The sequence below is a fragment of the Cannabis sativa genome, chromosome 5 (genome assembly GCF_029168945.1).
Source record: "Cannabis sativa cultivar Pink pepper isolate KNU-18-1 chromosome 5, ASM2916894v1, whole genome shotgun sequence".
NCBI lineage: Eukaryota > Viridiplantae > Streptophyta > Magnoliopsida > Rosales > Cannabaceae > Cannabis > Cannabis sativa.
The window spans coordinates 33,965,378-33,986,600 of record NC_083605.1 but is presented as its reverse complement, the minus strand read 5'-3'; the positions used below and the strand labels follow the sequence as shown (position 1 = coordinate 33,986,600).

At 32.1% G+C, this 21,223-nt stretch overlaps 1 protein-coding gene across 2 annotated transcripts; it reads right to left on the bottom strand.

Moving 5' to 3' along the window:
• Positions 1–18,126: 18,126 nt before the first annotated feature.
• On the bottom strand, positions 18,127–20,868 carry LOC115717273 (UDP-galactose/UDP-glucose transporter 4). Of its 2 annotated transcripts, XM_061115627.1 has the most exons (8): positions 20,632–20,868; positions 20,262–20,413; positions 19,915–19,943; positions 19,633–19,834; positions 19,295–19,537; positions 19,105–19,206; positions 18,881–18,988; positions 18,127–18,639 (listed from the first exon to the last, which is right to left on the bottom strand). In XM_061115627.1, exons 2-8 carry the CDS (start codon positions 20,385–20,387, stop codon positions 18,376–18,378), a joined length of 1,074 nt encoding a protein of 357 aa, XP_060971610.1. In that variant the 5' UTR covers positions 20,388–20,413; positions 20,632–20,868; the 3' UTR covers positions 18,127–18,375. The 2 variants fall into 2 exon arrangements, with proteins under 2 accessions (XP_060971610.1, XP_030502101.1); XM_030646241.2 differs by having other exon boundaries at positions 20,262–20,867.
• Between the last annotated feature and the right edge of the window lie 355 nt (positions 20,869–21,223).

Here is a 21,223-nt window from a genome sequence, read left to right as displayed (position 1 = left end):
GATCAACTATTGATATTAAATTAGAAAGATATAACTGTAAGTTTATGATATCTTGTCTAAGATCAATATCGGTCCCTTCCAATGTATACTCTATACATCAGATACTGGTAAACTTTACCAATGCCCTGAAAAGGACATAACACTTATCCAAGGTGTAAGTATATCTTATCGCTGATTATCATGCCAGTCTAAATCCAGTGAACTGACAAATCATGAGAATTAAACTTTTGAACATATAATTATGATTATATTCAATGTGCTGACGACACTATAATCATGACCAAATATATACATATTTATATATGTTATGGAATTAATAGAATTTATATATTAAGTATAATCATGAAATAAATCATGTGAACCATGCAACATAAAAGTGATTTATGATCTTATATTAATAAGTAAATCTGATTATATTAAAATGGATGATATTTAGGGCACAAAATCCAACAAACTCCCATTTGCACTAATATAAAGCAAAAAGTGCATTTCAAATAATCATAACATCTTGATATCCAGATCAAGTGTAGCATGTAGTATTCTCTTCGTAATAGGATCTGACAGATTGTATTCAATACAACCTTTCCTCCACCATTATATTTCCTTAATCACAAAATCCTTGAAATTGTGAAATTTCTCTCTATATGTCTAATCCTCTAGGGATACTGAATTCTTTACTTTTTGGCAACTACTTCTGTGTTAGTCAGGAACTAACACTAGTAGTTAATTTATTGCTGGTACAATGCCAAGAACTGTATAGAACTTTCCATAGACTGAATAAGTATCTTTCCTGCAACTTTAACATTCAGTCTCACTGGTAGAGTTAGAGACTTCATAAGGTTTTTACACTTCTCCAAAACCACTACTCCACCCCCAGAGTAATCACCATCTCATTAGTAGATTTTCTAGCATCAAGGCAAGTCTAGAAACCTGATTTGGTGTAGTCTAAGAGTATTATAATACCACCATTATCGACTAACATATAGTTTCTCTTTTTGATTTTAAGTTTTATTTGATTGTCTTCCAATGTTTTTTTCCTGGATTAATTTGATACCTACTCACTATTCCCACTCAACAGTAGGTGTCTGGTCTAATGCATAATAAAGCATATCTGAGACCTCTCACTGTTGATCCTAAGGAATTATTTCCTAGGCCTTTATTTGTTTTAGAATAGTTGAGACATATCCTTAGATAAATAAAATCTATGTCTAGAAGTATAAAGGCTTCTACAGATTCCATTAGAAAAATGCTCCAACAACTTACTAAAGTAAGTTACTTGCACTAGAGTAATTAAATCACCAGGCATACCACAAGCCATAGGTTAAGATATTCTCAAACCTTTAACACTAGGATTAGGAAGTTTTGTTAAGTCCATTGAATAGACTTATTAACAAAATTTCATTTCTTATCCTTGTAATAGAAAACTTTTTGGTTACTCCACATGAATGGTTTAACCACAGTTCTCTTGGCTTTACTTCTTAGTTCCTTATTCTGACTATCCATTACTTATTTAAACTAACAATGAATTTTCATAATTGGTGTCTCCCAAGTCATAACAAGGGTGAGTTCTTTGAAACCCTCCCACTACGACAAGGTACCGTGACTTTCTGTCTAAGAACATAAGTGATATTGACCTCATCGGTTGTGTCAAGACAACAGAGGCAGTGGGACCATCTTATATAGAATAAGATGATAGAACACTTTTGGAATCAAGAAAAATTATCTCCTCTACTTTGCTAATTTATTTTTCAGACTTAGTCATTTTCTTAGAAAAGTAGTATTTGTTGAAACAAACACTTTCTTATCTTAATGACCATAGGATGGTCCACCCCTAATCACTTAGAATAGCTATCAAACATGCAAACCTTAGTTAACAGTTCTAGCTTTTCTTAAGGTCACGATCAGGACATCCATGAATCTAGTAATGGTTTACACTAAGTACACAACCATTCTATCATTCTGAAATTTTCCTATCACTAGGGTATATTCCTAGAAGGACTTAGGAAACTGCTAGTAACTAATCATAAACCTTATACTATCATCAATATGCAAATTAAATTTCTAGGGAGGTAAGTTTGAATACAATTCAAAAAGCACTTAATGATCTTTGAACTGCATATACAAATATTTCTCCACCCCTATCACTTCGCAAGATCTTTAACCACTTACCTTAATGTGTTTCAACATTGCTAGAAATTCATGAAACTTTTCAAACATTTCAAATTTCTTTGCACAAGGTAAAAACCTAGAGTGATCGTCTTAAGAATATAACGAAAACTCATATCCACCCCTGAATGTACATCTATATTCGAATATAGATGAAATTACTTTGAAGTGGATATAGGAATATTTAACTCTTTGCAAAGAATGATCTTGTCAAAACCACTATGAACAAGATGCAAATGCCATAGATACTAAAATGTGGTTGTAAACTTTTGATGACTTAGCTCTAGTTACAATTAAGAGTTCTTAGAATAGTCCAAGTGGATCCTAATCACAGGATCCTGCCAACCTCCAAGAAGCCTTGCCTTCCCTAGATGCTGACCTATGGCAAGAGGTCGTTGATGATGAAATGGACTCACTTATTAAGAACAAAACCTGACATTATACAAACTTACTACCTGGCTGCAAAACTATAGGTTGTAAGTGGATTTTGAAAAAGAAATTGAAACCCGATGGAACTGTTGACAAATACAAAGCTTGCTTAGTAGCAAAGGGTTTTAGACAAAGAGAGAATGTAGATTTCTTTGATACTTTTTCACATGTCACTAGAATAACATCTATTAGAGTTTTAATTTCACTAGCAGTTGTGCACCAAATGGATGTTAGGACAGCGTTCCTTAATAGTGAATTAAAAGAAGAAATATACATGGATCAACCTGAAGGGTTCGTGATCCCAGGCCAGGAACATAAGGTTTGCAAGTTAGATAAATCTTTGTATGATCTTAAACAATCACCATGAGAAATTTGACAATTTAGTTATCTCACATAACTAAATGCATTTACTATAAATCTGAGAATGACATTTGCACTATTATGTGCCTATATGTGGATGATATGCTTATATTTGTTTTAAATATCCATGTTGTGAATGCTGTGAAATTATTATTATGTGCTAACTTTGATATGATAGACCTCGGAGAAGCTCATGTAATCCTTGGTATTAAGATTACTAGGTCAGAAAAGAGAATTTCTTTGGATCATTCTCATTACATTGAGAAGATTCTCAAGAAATATAATTACTTTGATAGTAAACCTGCTTGCACACTATATGATCCGTGTAAAGCTATTTAATAACAGTGGTGACAGTGTGAGACAGTCTGAATATGCGAGCATCATTGGCAGTCTTTGATATGCCACTGATTGCACGTGACCCGACATTGCCTATGTCGTGGGATTATTGTGCAGGTTTACCAGTAGGCCTAGTATAGAGCATTGACATGCTATTGAGAGGGTAATGAGATACCTTAAGAGAACCATGAACCTTGGATTACATTATTAAAGGTTTCTAGCTTTCCTTGAAGGATATAGTGATGCAGACTTGAACACTTTGTCTGATGACTCCAAAGCAACAAGTGGCTATATTTTTAGCATAGCTGGTGGCGCTGTGTCTTGGAAGTCAAAGAAACAGACTATTTTAGCACAATCCACCATGGAGTCTGAAATGATAGCACTAGCCTCTGCTAGTGAAGAAGCAGGTTGGCTAAGAAGCCTGCTAGCTGAGATCCCTTTATGGGAAAAACCGATACCAGCTGTGTTGATCCACTGAGACAGTACCGCGGCTATTGCAAAAGTCTAGAACTGTTATTACTGTTGGGTTTTATGCCCTAAATAAAACTCTTTACAATTTGATTAGTTATCAATATAAGAAATTTGAAGTGATTGATGTTTGCATGAATTTTACATGCTATTGGTTTAAATATGTTTATTACATTTACACACAGAATCATTTAAATCCAGATCATATGTTTATTCACAATTACAGTATCGTCAACACAGTGGAATGTGATTGTGATCATATGAATCAAAAGACTTGGTCCCTGTTTCATCAGTGTTATTGGGTTTACACTAATGTGATAATCAGCGATGATGTATACTTACACTTGGAGTAAGTGTTATGTTCTTTCCAGGACATTAGTAAAGTATACTAGTTTCGAATGTATGGAGTATACATTGGACTAGACCGATATTGCAACTAAGTTAAGATATTACATACTTACCGTTATACATATCTTTCCAAGTCAATATCAGTAGTTGATCTTAAGATTAAAAGAATCTAAATCCTGATATGCTTAGGCTCAACTCAGGAGTGCTATTCATGTTCTTTGATTTATTAGTTAAGCCTACTTTTGGGTCAGGGTGATACGTATATTTTGGGAACATGATAGTATGATTGAGTGGGAGTGCTGAACATAAATATGGAATCTATAGCTTCTACTGGTGTATAGAAGTCAAGTGATGATTCCCTTCGAGCTTAGCAAATAGAAGTAAATGGATGAGCTCTTGTTTAACTGACTAATTATTAGATCACTAAACACCATTTACAGGTAGCTAAGTGTTTTAAGGGGCAAAATACATTGAGGGGTGAGAACGGTAAAGAAATCCCATCTCGATGTAGATCATCTATATAGAGGATCTTTAAATCACAATAAGATTATAACAATGGTTAAATGAGATAGCATATTGATATCGTGGAACATACAATATGCTCTATATAAGTCTGAGAGTGCAATTCTAAGTTCTAAGAGTGGATTCAACGAAGAATTAATAAGTAGGAATTTACTTGGTAAATTTGGTTCACTTATTGGAAGCTCAGCATATAGATCCATGGTCCCCATTCTAGTTGAGAACATTCTGCTTGTAAGACTCATTAATTGATTCATGATTGATCAATTATAATTCTAAAGTTAGACTATGTCTATTTTTATGAATTTTCACTAAGCAGGTATGAAATTGTAAAGAAAAGAGTTTCTAGGTTTATTTATTTATTAATGGACTTTATATGTCTAATTAATAATTAAATTAAATAACAATATTATTTAATAATCTATTTTAGTTATTAAATAATTAGTTTTGGCATTTAAAAGGTTAGAATTGGAAAATTAGCGTTTTTGAGAAAATAGAGATAAAATTTGATAAAACTGCAAAATCAAGTGGGGCCCACTACAACACCATGGCCGACCACTTAATGAGTTTTTTCAAATTAATATTTTCATTATTTTAATGCAAATAATTCTTAACCTAAACCTAGTAGTTGCCTATAAATAGAAAGTGATGGCTCAGTCACAACATATGCTTTCATAAGTTTTCATAAGCCTTTCTGACAGAAATTTCTCTCTTCAAAAAAACTGAGCCTTCCCCACTTTCTATACCTGGCCGAAACCCTCTTTCTTCTTTTCTCCTTCATCAATTTCGACCCTAGTGAGAGAGTAAGTGCCCACACACAGCAAGCAGTAACTCAATCATAGATTGGAAGACTGTGAAGGATCAAACTTGAAGAAGAAGGACATTCGGGCTCAGATCTTGATTATACTCTGCTACAGAAAGGATACAAGGGTTAGAGATCTGAGTGGAAGGAGACATTAATTCCGCTGCATCAATGTAAGGTTTTCTTAACTTTATATGTGTTTAATTTATCGTTTTAGAAAGTTCATATTTAGGGTGTTTAAACAACATACTTGTGAGTAGATCTAAGATCCTGGTAAAATAAATTTCCTACAACTGGCCTCAGAGCCATGGTAATTGATTTACTTGCAAGAAATTTGGACTTTAAAACGATTGTTTGTTTGTTTTTGGATGGTATCATGTTGTATTGAGTGTTATTTGATGATTGATTGATGTTTGTGAATTTTCATGAAAAATAATTGCGATTCTGTTTCTGGAATTATTTTTATTGGATAGTATGGAAAACATTAAGCAAGTTACCTTTTTACAGAACTCAATTTCGATTTAATTTGAATTAGTTATGATTTTTTGAAGATTCGAAAAAAATCGGAGTTGTGCTGAAATTTTCCTGCGATCGCGAAAACTGTCCGTACAACTCAAAATTTTTTCGTTTTTCTTCGTTTTTTCATGCTTTTTCATGGAATTAACTTCCAATTTTTTGTGTAGTTTTGTATTTATAGATTTACTATTCCTAATTCAATTCTAATTATCATTATGAATTAATTTAATATTTTTTTAAATTTAATTCAAGATATTAGTGTAATTTGAATTTTAAAATAGTAACTATCTATCTTATTGCTTAATTATCTATCTTATTTTTTAAATTTGATTATATATTATCTTATTTTTAAATTTAAGGTCAGATTTTAAATATTTTTAAATTAAATCTTTTTTAAATTATTTGACCTTATTTAAATTTAAAATAAGATAACTATAATCATGTAATTTTAAATAGATGTAAGATATTTTGCTAACTTTTAAATTTTGTTATTTTATTTATTTAAATTAAATTTAAAATTTGAAAAAGATATTTAATTTATCTTTTCTAATTTTATTTAATTTTTATTTATAAAATAACATTTAATTTTTAAAAGTAGTTAGCAAATTTTTTTTTTGAAATGATATTTAGGTTGGTTGAAACCTAATTTTTCAAAATTGTAGGTTTAAATTTTAAATATTTATTTTTTAAATAGTTTCGAAATTTAAAATATATTTTTTATTTATTTTCGAAAATAAATAAATATTTTTTTTTTCGAAAATTAAATTATTTATTTTATTTTTTTTTTCAAAATCAAATATTTTTTTATTTAATTATTAATTTCGAAATTTATTTATTTAAAATTAAATAAATCCTACTTCCAACTTTCCAGCTAACCTTGTTGCAGGAGTATATGGTTTTAGCTTGTGTGTAAGTTTTCAAAACCTATTATTACTTGATTGCAAATAGCCATGGTTACTTTTTACCAGATCTAATGATCTGATGGCTCCCTTGGTCAAGTTAATAATTTGTAACAGGTAAATTTTACAATCTTCTTTCATCTGTGTATGACCTAGCAACATGATAGGATCCATCCAAGTGTGTGCCTGTGTGGGCCTATATGTTTATTTTGTTTTAATATAGATGCATAGAGGTTGTTGCTAAATAAAATGTCACACCATGATAGATTTTATTTAGGTCCATTTAGTTCTTGGACCTATTCAATTAATAACAGTTATTTATTTTAAGGTTAAATTCCTCTCTTTTGGGCCTTGTGTGAGAGTTGGGAGCCATAGAAGTGGGTACGACATACTGAACCCAGCACCCCCTCACATGAACTACCCCAATTGTGAAGGCCCATTTGCCTGATTTGAATAACTGTACTAGGTTAATTATATTAGTTTGACCTAATAAAATTGAATTAGCAACATAATTAACTTTTAAAATATATGAAATTTATTTTCATTTTAATATTTTAAAGTTAATTTTAAGAAAAACACTTTTAGTTTTAGATATTATTTCTAGACAAACTATTTGTATTTTTCTTGTATTTAATTAAATATAGAATTTTAACTAACTAAGATTCTTTCTGGAGCTTATTTAATTAAATATTCCTATTTAAGTTATAAATTAGTTGTATCAACTGATTTTTCTTATCTAACTTAAATTTGAATATTTTATTTAAATTTAAATTAAGTTGAGGAATCCTAGGCATTAGTTATTAAAGATTCTTAAGATATTTTTTAAGTTAATATCTTTTCGAATATTAACTTAAAATGGAATATTTTAGATATTTTTTTTAGATTAATATCTTTTCGAATATTAACTTAAAAAGATATCCTCAAAATTAAGTGGTTATAACTTAATTTTTGATATTTAGTTAAATCTAAATTTGAAATTATTTAAGTTTTAGATTTTTTCTATATAACTTAAATTAGATATTTTTCAAAATTTTGAAAAGATACTTAGTCAAATAAGATATTTTCTAGATAGTAATTTCTAGACTACTTATTATTTCTAATATTTAAATAGGAAAATATTATACATTGTGAAATTAATTATTTAAATAATTAATTTTGGTACAATTTTATTTAAGTATATTTTTCCTAGTATTAAACTAGAAATTAATAATTAAGCCTTCTCTACACTTAATTATTTTTTCTTGAATTTAATACATTTAATTAACTTGAAAAATTTAAATATCTAAGTTGATTTTCATCATGATACTTAAATATTTATTTATTTTTCATGACACTTAATTAAATAGAAAATTATTTTAAGTTGAAATTTAATTTCTCAACTTAAATTTAAATAATTTTCAAAATATATATTTTTCTTTATTTTATTAATCAATTTCGAAATTTGCATTTTAATTATGCAATATTTTTGATTTTTTTTTTTTTTGAAAAATAGATTGAGTTGTAAATTAATTATTTATTTTAATTAATTCTTGGGCCAACTTCAATCAACGATTTTTTCATTTAATTGATTAATTTAAAATAAATGAATTTAAAAAAAAATATATATATATATAATATTAGAAATTGAATTAATTAGTCAAAAGAAAATCTAGATAGGTGATATTTTTGCTTGAAGTATTTCTTTTCTATTTTTATTATTTTCGAAAATTGTATTTTTTATATACTTTAAATTTTCGAACTCAATAAATATATTCTCAAAGGAAATTTTTAAGTTGCTAATTATTTAATTTAATTCAACTTAAATTAATTTCTTTAATATTTATATTTAAGATTATTACTAAGATGAAAATAATTAATTTTATTTCAATCACCATCTAAGTATAATTTTATAAATATTATATTAAATTCTTCCTTTAGAATTTCAATTCTAAAATTCGAATTTAATGAGAATTAATTTATTAGAATAATAAAGAAAATACATTTTAAAGAATGAGCTTTATTATTATTAAGATATTCGATCTCTATTGTGGGTTTTACATCGCGTTTGTTTTAGTGAGTAATCCTCCCTAATGGAGGAACGTTCATTAGCAATTTCGCACCGTTTAATCTCGCATGATAAGTGGTTTGTAAGTGTTTTATATGGTATAGATCACCCTAATGGTGGCGACCATATTTGACTTGCAAATTGCGAAACAATGGTAGAAGCTCATAAGATAGAATAGCCTTGACTCTCGCCTAAACGGGACAACGCTGGATTCCAATCTTGATCGAATAAAAGGTTGCTAGAATGTTTAACATTTTAGATGAGCTGACAACTCTATTCAATGGATGGTAGCTTTGACTCTCGCCTAAACGGGACACTAATATCAGTTTGTTGAAAAACCTTGGAAATTATTTAGGATTGAATTTTTTAAGTATTTTCTCATATCATTCCTACTTGCTATGTGCTTATAATTTCTGAATTGATTTTGTGTTAAACCATTATTTATTTCTATTTGTTGATTTCTATTATTTTGTAGTATCATGTATTATCAAAATGAATCCCATGTTATCACTGTTGACTGAAAATAAGCTCAATGGATCTAACTTTAATAAGTGGAATGAGAACATTAATATTGCTCTCATAGGAGAAAGTGCCTTGTTTGTTTTAACTGAGCCGTCACCTGAAGTGCCTGGGGACAATGCTTCCAAAGCTGTGAAAGAAAAGTATGAGCGTTGGCAGAAAGCAAATGACAAAGCTCTATACTTTATGCTTTCTAGCATGGTTGACAACCTCAAAACTCGGTTTTCTAAAACTGGGAAGGCTGCTGAAGTTATGACGAAGTTAAATGAGCTATTCGGTAAGGCATCACTTCAGTCATGCTTTGACGCGACTAAGAAGTACATTAATGCACGGATGGAATCTCATCAAAACGTGCGTGACCATGTTCTCCTTATGTCAAGTTATTTCCAAGAAGCCCAGGATCATGGTGCTGAAATGGATAGTGCTACTCAAGTAAGTCTTATCTTGAACAGCCTAACTCCAGCATTTCTACCATACACTTCAAATTATGTCATGAATAAGAAGGAAATTGACTTTCATGAATTAGTCAATGACCTTCAAACTTATGAAAATTTGATTGGAGGACCCAAGAAGAAAGGGAGCAAACCTCATAATCCTGGGAATGGTAATGGGACGATGAAACCTGAAGCAAATGTTGCCTGCTCGCCGAAGCCCAAATCGAAGAAGAAGTGGAAGAACACCAAGAAGCGAACAAAAGCCATGAAGAATAAAAAGGTTGTTCCTTCTGGTGATGCTACACTTAAAGGAAAGTGTTTCTACTGCAATGAGAAAGGTCATTGGAAACCCCAGTGTCCTAAACTTCTTGCAAAGAAACAAGGTATTTCTATTTATAAACTTTAAGAGTTTTAGTGAATTTTTATCCAATTGGATTTATGTGTAAAGACCGCTTAGTTAATTTGGAAATTAGCAGTTAATTATGATTATTTATGAAAATTATTTATAGCTATTTAAATAATTTATTATGCTGTTATTATTGAATTCAGTGATGCATTTTATGTCATTCAGTAGTTTTCATATTTTGCATTTCCGGTGCCCGGTATTTTGGAACCCGGCGTTTGGCTCAGTAGAAATCACAACTTAGTATGTTAGTAGTTTGGGACGGGTTATTAGACATTGGGAATGTCGGGAATGGCCGGGAATTTGAAATTTCCCAAAAATACCCTTTAGTGTGATTTATGTGGTTTTAGTGTGGAGGGGCAAAATGGTCTTTTTGCCCCATTAGTATTTTGTCTTTTTGTGATTTTATTAAATGGAAAATAAATGTTTATTTAATTGTTTTTGGCTGAAATGAATTGATATATGTGTGTAAAAGCTTTTTATTTCATTTTATCAAAAAATTGCAAAGTTAAAGAAAAGAAGAAAATTTTCAAAAGCTCTCAATTCTCTCTCTCTTTTTCGGCTCTCTTGGAGCTTCAAGAACCAGCCCCTTTGCTTGGTGATTCAAGCTTTGTTTGCAAAATTTTAGTGATCTCTTGTTGTGGTATGTGCTCCCTAACTTTCTTCCTTTGTTTCTTGGAAAAAAAATGATGAATATAGTTGATGCATGCATGATTGTTAGATGTTATTCTTTAGCATGAATTTATTCTTAATTTCAGAGGTTTAAAGCTTGTTAGATTAGGGTTATTTAAGTTGTTTTGAAGCATGATAGTTAGGTTGAGTAAAGCTATGATTTTTCTATGTTAAAATATGGTTTTCAAAGAGAAATGCCTTGAATTTGTTGCTGTGATATTGTTGATATTTCTAATTGTTTCCAGAGGTTATATTATGCTTGTTTAAGAGGATTTGAGTTGGTTTGTATGCATGTTAGGTGATTTTACTCAAGTTTGAGTTTAGAACTCAAAGCTTGAGCTTTAATGGCACTTTTTGCTTTGGTACAATCTGGGTGGTTTTGGTGCCTTAGAAATGTTCTTTGGGTCATATGGAATAGGTCTGGAAGGTTTGAGTTGATTTGGAGTTGATTTGAGCAAGATATGAATTTTTGATTGTTCTTTGCTCGCGAGGCAACGAATTTCGGTTATGCATCCGGAATTCCGGATGAGGGTTCTGAATTTTCCCAGAACCGGAATTCCGGTTGGGCAACCGGTCTACCGGTTGGGGAAAATTCAGGGACCCTAGTTTTCCTCGTTTTTATGTTTTAGGGGGTATTGCCATGCTTTTTATCGATAGGGAAACTTTTAGTTCCTAGTTTAAGTCCCCGGGAAGTGATTTAGCGTGTCACTTATAGTGTTGTGATTTTTATGGTTTAGGAGCCTGTAATCCGCCGCGCAGTTAAAGTTCCAGTCAGGTTGACCGGCACACCTGAATTCGAAATCCAGGTAAGATTAGTATAACAGTATGCATATGTAGATTACATGTTTAGCGAGCATGTAGGAAGCCTGTTAGATTACATTAGTTATGTATGTTGGCTTCGAACCATCCAACCTTGTCACGTCGGTACAGGCTGGAGTATGACCAGCAGTCGGAGTATGACCGGTTCGACCGATCAGGCTGACACTTGGTTGGTGGTTCCGTACTATTGACGTATCCCGTCGGTACAGGCTGGAGTATGACCAGCAGCCGGAGTATGACCGGTTCGACCGATCAGGTGGATATAGTAACACGTCGGTACAGGCTGGAGTATGACCAGCAGCCGGAGTATGACCGGTTCGACCGATCAGGCTGTTACGTGTCAATAGTACCGTCCCTATGAACGTTCAGAACTCAGTACCATGTTGGACATGGCAGTAGTGGCTCAGTACCGTGTTGGACACGGCAGTAGCGGGACTCAGTATCGTGTTGGACACGACAGTTAGGGTTGTGATCAGGGGTATGGGCGTCTGATCATGACCGGGATTTATGTATGAGTATTATTATGCTTTTCTTACTGAGTCTGTCGACTCACAGTTCTACGTTTATGTGTAGGTAAAGGCAAGGCTAAAGCTGATGGACCGTGAGCGAGCTTATGAAGGTTGTACATGTCGGGGCGGTTAGGCCTGGAGCGTACGATCATCGGGACAGCGAGGCTGATTTTGTAACTAGTTGCTAGGCGACAATTATTTTGTATAAACAGTTAAATATTTTGTAAATGTTTTTTGTAATCGGGATCCCGAGTCTTTTGTAATTATATTTTACAAGTTTAATTAAAAAGCAAAAATTTTAATTAATCACGTTTTCCATAAACCTCGTTGATTAGCAACGAGCTGCACAGCATGTTTAAAAATCACGTAATACGCCTATGTTAGTTAGGGTGTTACATTATGATTCTGGACTAACTTTGTTTATTTGTTTTCTTCTTCTTATAGGCCAAGCTACTTGAACTCAGATGAGTTGGATCAGAAAGCTAGACTAGGGGTGAAATCGTCCAGATGAAGATGAAGCTCTTCAATTTATTTTTTGAATTAATTGTTTTAGTTTAAAGACAATTTGGATTTCAATTTTAGTTAGGAATATTTATCCCTGTTTTTCTCATATTGTTGCAATACATTTTTTTAAAAAAAATTTATTAATAAAGTATTCTTTTATTTTCGAAATCACCATTGCAATTTATGAGATTGAGCTTCATTTATTTTATCTTCATCAACTATTACCACATTATATTTATATGTTTGTAGGTGTAAGTGTTTTTATTATTGATGCAAATTCTATTATATTTACAACTCTTCATAGAGTTATATTAAATAAACAATAGAAACTATTTCTATGTTTATTAATAATTGTTAATTCTCTTACAATTATTAAGAATTTGTTTAATAAAAAGATCTTTTGATCTGATAGGGGTGGACAAAAGTTAAGAAAACTATGCAGTTCAACGATCTTTTATATCTAATGAACTCTGGATAGTATTCAACTCCACATAAACTCTATCACACTTAGAGAATCATGATCTTTACAACCTTTAGGGGTGGATCATAATCTCTACATACTTAGGGGTGGAGGTTATCCACAAGTACCCTATATGTATATTCTTAGGGGTGGAGTTTATTCCACAATTCCCTATGTAACACATATCTTCTTTAAACATGGAAGTAGTATAATGAGTCAGCTATTGTCAATATAAATTCTTGATCTTAATTGTATGTTCCATTTCGATTTTACTGTTGTAAGTAAAAGTTTGATACCTTTGAAAGTTCTTTGTTAAATTTTCACACTACCTTAATTGAGTGGGAGAATTTTAAAATTCTATACCCATCTTCATTAGGTTGATACTTGTGATAGGTACTTAAGAACACTACTGAAAAGCGAATCTAACCATTCACATGGATAGGAATAGCTTATCAGAATTATGAGAATAAGATAAAGAACTCTAGTTCAGTCCATTCGAATGACTTGAACCAAGAATTCTTAATCCTCATAAAATTTGATGGTATCTTAATTTTGATTACTTTATCTCTGGCATGTATTTTTCACTTCAAATACTAGTCTGCTATGTTGATGACTTAGTCTTAACTTAAAGTTTCAGACTAATACAAAAGTCACAATTGGATAACTCTCTAAACAATAAGAGGTTAAAAGTATTATTTAACCAGACATCTGCTATTGAGTGGGAGCTATCTGAGATGTAATCAAATAGGGAACATTAGAAGATATTCAAGAAGGATTTATGAAAGTGATCTACATGTTAGATATTAAGGAACTGTGTATCAGTTGTCTTTGTATCTCACCATCTAATTTCGAAATTCTGGAGATGGTGCTTACTTTGGGGGTGGAGGAATTATTGTATAATAATTCAAGCTCTACCAGAGAAGAATTATAACTTTGTGTATTCGAAATCCAAGAAAGTTATATCACTGAAGATAAGTCTACACTGTATTATCTCAATTACATATTTTAAAATATGAGAGATATGTCTTCTGTTAATTCAGATGTACTTTTAAAACAGTAAAGATTTCAGTATCCCTTGATAAGTAAAGCATATAGTAAATGATGTTTCATAAGAGTATTTATGAACTAGTTTCAGAAGTTTGGGTGGATTCAAATATACTACACTTGATCTGAAGATCAAGACATCAGATTGACCTATTTGCGCAGTTTGTTTTATATTAGTGCAAGTGGGAGTTTGTTGGGTTTTATGCCCTAAATAAAAATCTTTACAATCTAATTAGTTATCAATATAAGAAATTTGAAGTGATTGATGTTTGCATGAATTTTACATGCTATTGGTTTAAATATGTTTATTACATTTACACACAGAATCAGTTAAATCCAGATCATATGTTTATTCACAATTACAGTATCGTCAACACAGTGGAATGTGATTGTGATCATATGAATCAAAAGACTTGGTCCCTGTTTCATCAGTGTTATTGGGTTTACACTAATGTGATAATCAGCGATGATGTATACTTACACTTGGAGTAAGTGTTATGTTCTTTCCAGGACATTAGTAAAGTATACTAGTTTCGAATGTATGGAGTATACATTGGACCAGACCGATATTGCAACTAAGTTAAGATATTACAAACTTACCGTTATACATATCTTTCCAAGTCAATATCAGTAGTTGATCTTAAGATTAAAAGAATCTAAATCCTGATATGCTTAGGCTCAACTCAGGAGTGCTATTCATGTTCTTTGATTTATTAGTTAAGCCTACTTTTGGGTCAGGGTGATACGTATATTTTGGGAACATGATAGTATGATTGAGTGGGAGTGCTGAACATAAATATGGAATCTATAGCTTCTACTGGTGTATAGAAGTCAAGTGATGATTCCCTTCGAGCTTAGCAAATAGAAGTAAATGGATGAGCTCTTGTTTAACTGACTAATTATTAGATCACTAAACACCATTTACAGGTAGCTAAGTGTTTTAAGGGGCAAAATACATTGAGGGGTGACAACGGTAAAGAAATCCCATCTCGATGTAGATCATCTATATAGAGGATCTTTAAATCACAATCAGATTATAACAATGGTTAAATGAGATAGCATATTGATATCGTGGAACATACAATATGCTCTATATAAGTCTGAGAGTGCAATTCTAAGTTCTAAGAGTGGATTCAATGAAGAATTAATAAGTAGGAATTTACTTGGTAAATTTGGTTCACTTATTGGAAGCTCAGCATATAGATCCATGGTCCCCATTCTAGTTGAGAACATTCTGCTTGTAAGACTCATTAATTGATTCGTGATTGATCAATTATAATTCTAAAGTTAGACTATGTCTAATTTTATGAATTTTCACTAAGCAGGGGTGAAATTGTAAAGAAAAGAGTTTCTAGGTTTATTTATTTATTAATGGACTTTATATGTCTAATTAATAATTAAATTAAATGACAATATTATTTAATAATCTATTTTAGTTATTAAATAATTAGTTTTGGCATTTAAAAGGTTAGAATTAGAAAATTAGCGTTTTTGAGAAAATAGAGATAAAATTTGATAAAACTGCAAAATCAAGTGGGGCCCACTACAACACCATGGCCGGCCACTTAATGAGTTTTTTCAAATTAATATTTTCATTATTTTAATGCCAAATAATTCTTAACCTAAACCTAGTAGTTGCCTATAAATAGAAAGTGATGGCTCAGTCACAACATATGCTTTCATAAGTTTTCATAAGCCTTTCTGACAGAAATTTCTCTCTTCAGAAAAACTGAGCCTTCCCCACTTTCTATACCTGGCCGAAACCCTCTTTCTTCTTTTCTCCTTCATCAATTTCGACCCTAGTGAGAGAGTAAGTGCCCACACACAGCAAGCAGTAACTCAATCATAGATTGGAAGACTGTGAAGGATCAAACTTGAAGAAGAAGGATAATTCGGGCTCAGATCTTGATTATACTCTGCTACAGAAAGGATACAAGGGTTAGAGATCTGAGTGGAAGGAGACATTAATTCCGCTGCATCAATGTAAGGTTTTCTTAACTTTATATGTGTTTAATTTATCGTTTTAGAAAGTTCATATTTAGGGTGTTTAAACAACATACTTGTGAGTAGATCTAAGATCCTGGTAAAATAAATTTCCTACAATTACAATGGTAAGAAATGACAAATTCGTCGTAAGCACAACACTGTTAGAGAGTTCCTTTCAACAGGAGTTGTTGGAGTGGATCTTGTACGCATTGATGACAATTTAGCAGATCCTTTGACAAAAGGACTAGCTAGAGAGAAAGTCCATAAACCTTCAAAAGGAATGTGACTATTGCCCTTAGAAAGATGAGTCTCTCATAATGGTAACCCAACCTAATGACTGGAGATCCTAAGAATTAGGTTCAACGGGTAATAATAAGTTATGAGGAGATATGTGTTGATCATGCTATTATTATATGAGAAGCATGAATTCCTGAAGCGATAAGAGGATGAGTTAATAGAAACTCTTAATGAGATCTATACTCTATGTGAAGTGGAGTACCGAGCTACAAGAGTACTCTTGATAGACTCACCTATGTGAATCTGGGAGTGGGGCAACTTCCTATGAAATTTTGGGTAAAATTTCTAGAGCGTTCACTATACTGGGATAGACGTGCATGGCCATTAACGCACATGCTTGTTTGAATACATCCTTGAAAGATTGGTGCGTGGTACGATGTTAGAGATAGAGTTCAAGAGTTCGAGTCACTCTAGTAAAATCTAAATCGTATTTACTACGCAAGATTCAAATCGAAAGATACTTTTGCAGAAGCAATGTCTTATAGTTGTCTGATATTGCTCAAGAAAATATTTTTAAAATTTTTAAGTGGGGGATTGTTGGAACTTTTGTGAAATTGTATAAAAATAAAAAGTGAAGTGTGTGAGTAATAGGAGTCCCACATTGGATAGAAACACTTCATTAGAAGTGTATATATAGTGCATGTTTGAGATTTGGGTATGGGCCCCAAGAGGTACCTAATTTTGTGCGCATGGGTGAGGACTTACACATTGGACCACCACACGCGCACGCCATTACCGTCCGACCGAGCCAGGCCGGTGGGTGAAGTGTCAAAAAAATTATTTAATTAAATAAATATTAATTTTTTATTTATTAATTAATTAATTTTAACGGAAGTAGTAAAAAGCGATCAATCAATGATCCGCTTTTCACTGCCGATTATATTACTGTTTTCTTACCGTTTAATCTTGGATCGACTTTTTATATAAGTTGTATCATAACAACGGAAACATACAATCTTTTCAACATACAAAAAAAATCTTTCTTCCTTATGATTTTTCTTAGAGCAAAATTTAGAGTGTAATCGAGAGATATACTTCGATGCAAAACATATCGTATGCAGAGGCTTTTTTATCCTGGGGACGCTGTGATTACTAGACTGTCGTGCACACTTTGGGCAAAGCCGCAAAACATCTTAAAGAAAGTGACATTATCCGTGACTCAATCACAATCTTTTATTAGTAATTCGTTCCAGTTTCATTGTTTTTTAAATTTGGTTTAAACAAAAGATTTGTTAAATATATAAGTGAAATTTTAATTGAAGTGACACAATATAACTGGTGGGACAGGGAATGGGACAAGTGATTTGGCTCCCACTTTGACATACTACCTTGGAGATGCTAACAAAATCAAAAACAAAAATAAAAATGCTGAATCGGAACTATTTTGGGAACTGGACAGAAAACTTCAGCTTAGTTAGAGTTTGTTAATCATCTTTCTATGATTGCTAGTTGATCTCTTATGACTTATCTTCCATAAACAATTAATAAACTAATATTTTTCTTTGAATTACGAAAAACTAAAGAGAAAAAGCCCCTACTCTTAAACTTCTGTTAAAAAGAAGGAAAATAGAATATTGAGCAGGGGAAGAAACTTGTATCAAAAATGTAAAAATTATTTCATTAATAAAAGAAAAGAAAAGAATAAAGAATTGCATGTTCCAAAAGGTAGTCGCTTATGAATATTAAAAGTTATAGTAGCAAAATCTATTTAATCAGTTTTCTTTCTTTCTTTGTGGACATTTTCTGACCTTATCTCTGTTTTTAATCCTCTAAACTATGCCCTGAACCTAAGAGTAAAAGGGAGAGAGAAATTTCCAAGAGCAATTAAACCATAATATAAGTCAGACCAGGGCTCTTTTTTCGTCATCTTCTCCTGACTCCTCTGAGTCTTTTATTATAGCCTTGTCTGCTTTGGAAGTGGATTTGGTGTGCTTAACAACGGCATATTGGAGTGAACTCCAACTTGGGATTTGGTTTTCTGGGACCATCTTAACTATGATTCCCATAGATATAAGAAGAAGCCCTACCCCATGTTGGTTAGTCATTGGCTTTGTAAATATCACATATGAAAGCAACAAAGTTACTGCTTTTCTAGCAGTCGTTATCTGCAAAATCAAGAATGGAATGGCATATCAATCAACAAATTTGTGAGAGCAAACTATAAAGTCTGACCGTTTGAGTTACCCCTCTTCTTCAGTATGTAACCACAATGAATTTCTAAAGATGATGTTAGCATTCTCAGTCTATATCTTTAGTTCCTTACTAATCTAACACATAAACCAGCAAAAATAGCTAAACCAACTAAATGTTCAACATAGGTAGGAGATTCAAGTCTTAGAAAATTACCATAGCAGTGGTGGCTGCACCAAAAAGAGCAATGAGGGATAGCACAGAAACTTGCCCGACGTAAGTTGCCATGGCTTCAAACACTAGCACCCCATAAACATATGGATGCTGCAAAAAATTTCCGGTGACATGATGAGCAAGATTGTGATTTTGATATTAGAACTTGAAAGAGGTGTGGAAAGTACAACAGTTGAATAAAATTTTAGCTTTATTAGCAAACTTACTTCATAACATGAGTTCCAAGCCTTGACCAACTCTCCTGTGAGAATCATAGGAGGAAGCAAAAAAGGTAACCCAACAACAGTTGAGCAGAACAACATTTCCATCTGCAAATATATAAATAAGTAAAAAAAAGATAAACAAACATTAAAAAGAGAAAAACCAATGAGAAGAATGACAGAGAATAGAGCTAACCTGGGTGGTATCTGGATTCAAAGTAAAGATAGCCTCTTGCAAATTCCCCAAAAAAGCATCCATGACTAGAGCACCCGAAATCATTATAACACCCAAGACTCGAAAATTGGGAGATGTCTGAGCATCAGCTAAGGTGAAAAGTATCAAACCAATAACTAGGAGTATTGCAGATACATATTCACGAAGAGGGTATCTCCTTCTCAGTCCTGGAATGAAGGCTCCCATAATCATGACAGGTAATACCTGAATTTTCATAGCCAAAAAAATAAGAACAAAGATAGATAATAGAAAAGAGGATCAAATTTAACAGCGAATCATTTTACAGTGTGTTTTTGTACCTTAGTGGATTTGAACATGATTTGAGCAGGATAATTAAGAAAAGCCAAAGATCCTTTAGTGAGTCCTTGAGAACCCATTAGAACACCAGAGAGCTTTACATATGTCTTCCACGAGTTAACCATTTGTTTGGTGGTGAATCCTTGTAGGTATATTAGTATAATGTATACAAATCCTTGTACAAAGGTGAAATACCACCCATAGCTGGTAAAATGGAATGAAGATTAGGTTCATATTTTTCTAAAAATATTAATTTTCATATAAATAAATGAAAGACAGCTTACCTAAACTGAAGTCGGTTGTACACATACTCCTGAGAATAGGCAGATTAATATGTCAATGACCATATAATAATTTTTTTTAAAAAAAAGAGCATAGAATTTTATGAACACGTCAAAGCAAATCATTATATTGTTCATACAATTTTTGCACAAAAATGATAAAGTGAGAAATGGTAAAATTGAAAAGAACAGGGGAATTTCAAGAACTATTGTATAACAAATCAACGAGACAAAATCTCAAAGAGAAAATTGGTAATGGAAAAAAAAAAACATCTATATTATATATGGCGATGAAAAAAAAATACACCGCAGATTCTTATTTATACAAATCTGAATATATATGAACTGACCTCGCAAACGCCATTAACAAGGTAACCAAAGAAAAACCCAGAAGAACAAATGAGGAACTGTTGCCATTTAGGCCTTTCCGTAAGAGAAATCCCAAAGAGGGATAGAGTTTGATCATCGTTCCTCATTTAGAGACCCCAAAATGAATCCAAACCTTAGAAAACCAATCAATGATCAAAGCAGAGGTAGAGATAAATAAAATAAAGACAGAACAACAGAAAACAAAAACTTTCTTTTTAAGGTAAAGAAAAGATCTTTGGAAAAGGGTTGATCTATCTTTTTAGTGGGTATAGAAGAGAAGTATCAAGAAAGCAAAATAAATAATAATAATAAAAAAAAAGTCTTTGTAATTTGGTTGGGTTTAGTACTCACTTGGTGGCTACCAAAGTTTGAGGCATGAAAGAAGGAAGGTTTTTTCACTTACAAAAAGAAATTGACGAGTGTGAAAGAGATAATAAATGGGATGGGAGTGTTGCGATTCACATGAATCATGGTGCACATGGACGGTTCACTGAGCTCACAAGTTTATATAAAAAAGAAAGATTTACCCGGAAAAAAAGAAGAAACGGGTGGGAGAATTTTCTCGCGAAAAACAAGTGATGATGATATATATGATGAGTTTGCTGGTACGAGTTTGGTAATGGTTACAGTCTCATTCCGCCAATCTACAAGTCAGTCAAAATATTGACTTTTTAATTCTCTATGTGCCTCCTCAAAAAGCCATGCAGTGTGGACCAGCCAATAAGATCCACACACCACATTTTCTATGGAGTTCTTTTCTTGACAAGTTTTTGCAGTATTTGTTTTTGCATTTACAAAACTCTTTTAGTTTTTTTTTTGAGTTATTTACATCACAATACGTAATTTCTAAAATATTTATCTAAATGCCGTCCAATAATTAAATGTTGTCATTACCGAAACCATTTTAACAAAATTGGTACTGTGTACCTAAATAAAAAGTCAG

Coding starts and splice junctions, on each gene's coding strand:
- LOC115717273 (XM_061115627.1), bottom strand. CDS start 20,387: ATGAGGAACGATGATCAAACTCTATCCCTCTTTGGGATTTCTCTTACG. Junction 18,989..19,104: donor CTTGGAACTCATGTTATGAA/GTAAGTTTGCTA, acceptor AATTTTTTGCAG/CATCCATATGTTTATGGGGT. Junction 18,640..18,880: donor GTGCAGCCACCACTGCTATG/GTAATTTTCTAA, acceptor TTGATTTTGCAG/ATAACGACTGCTAGAAAAGC.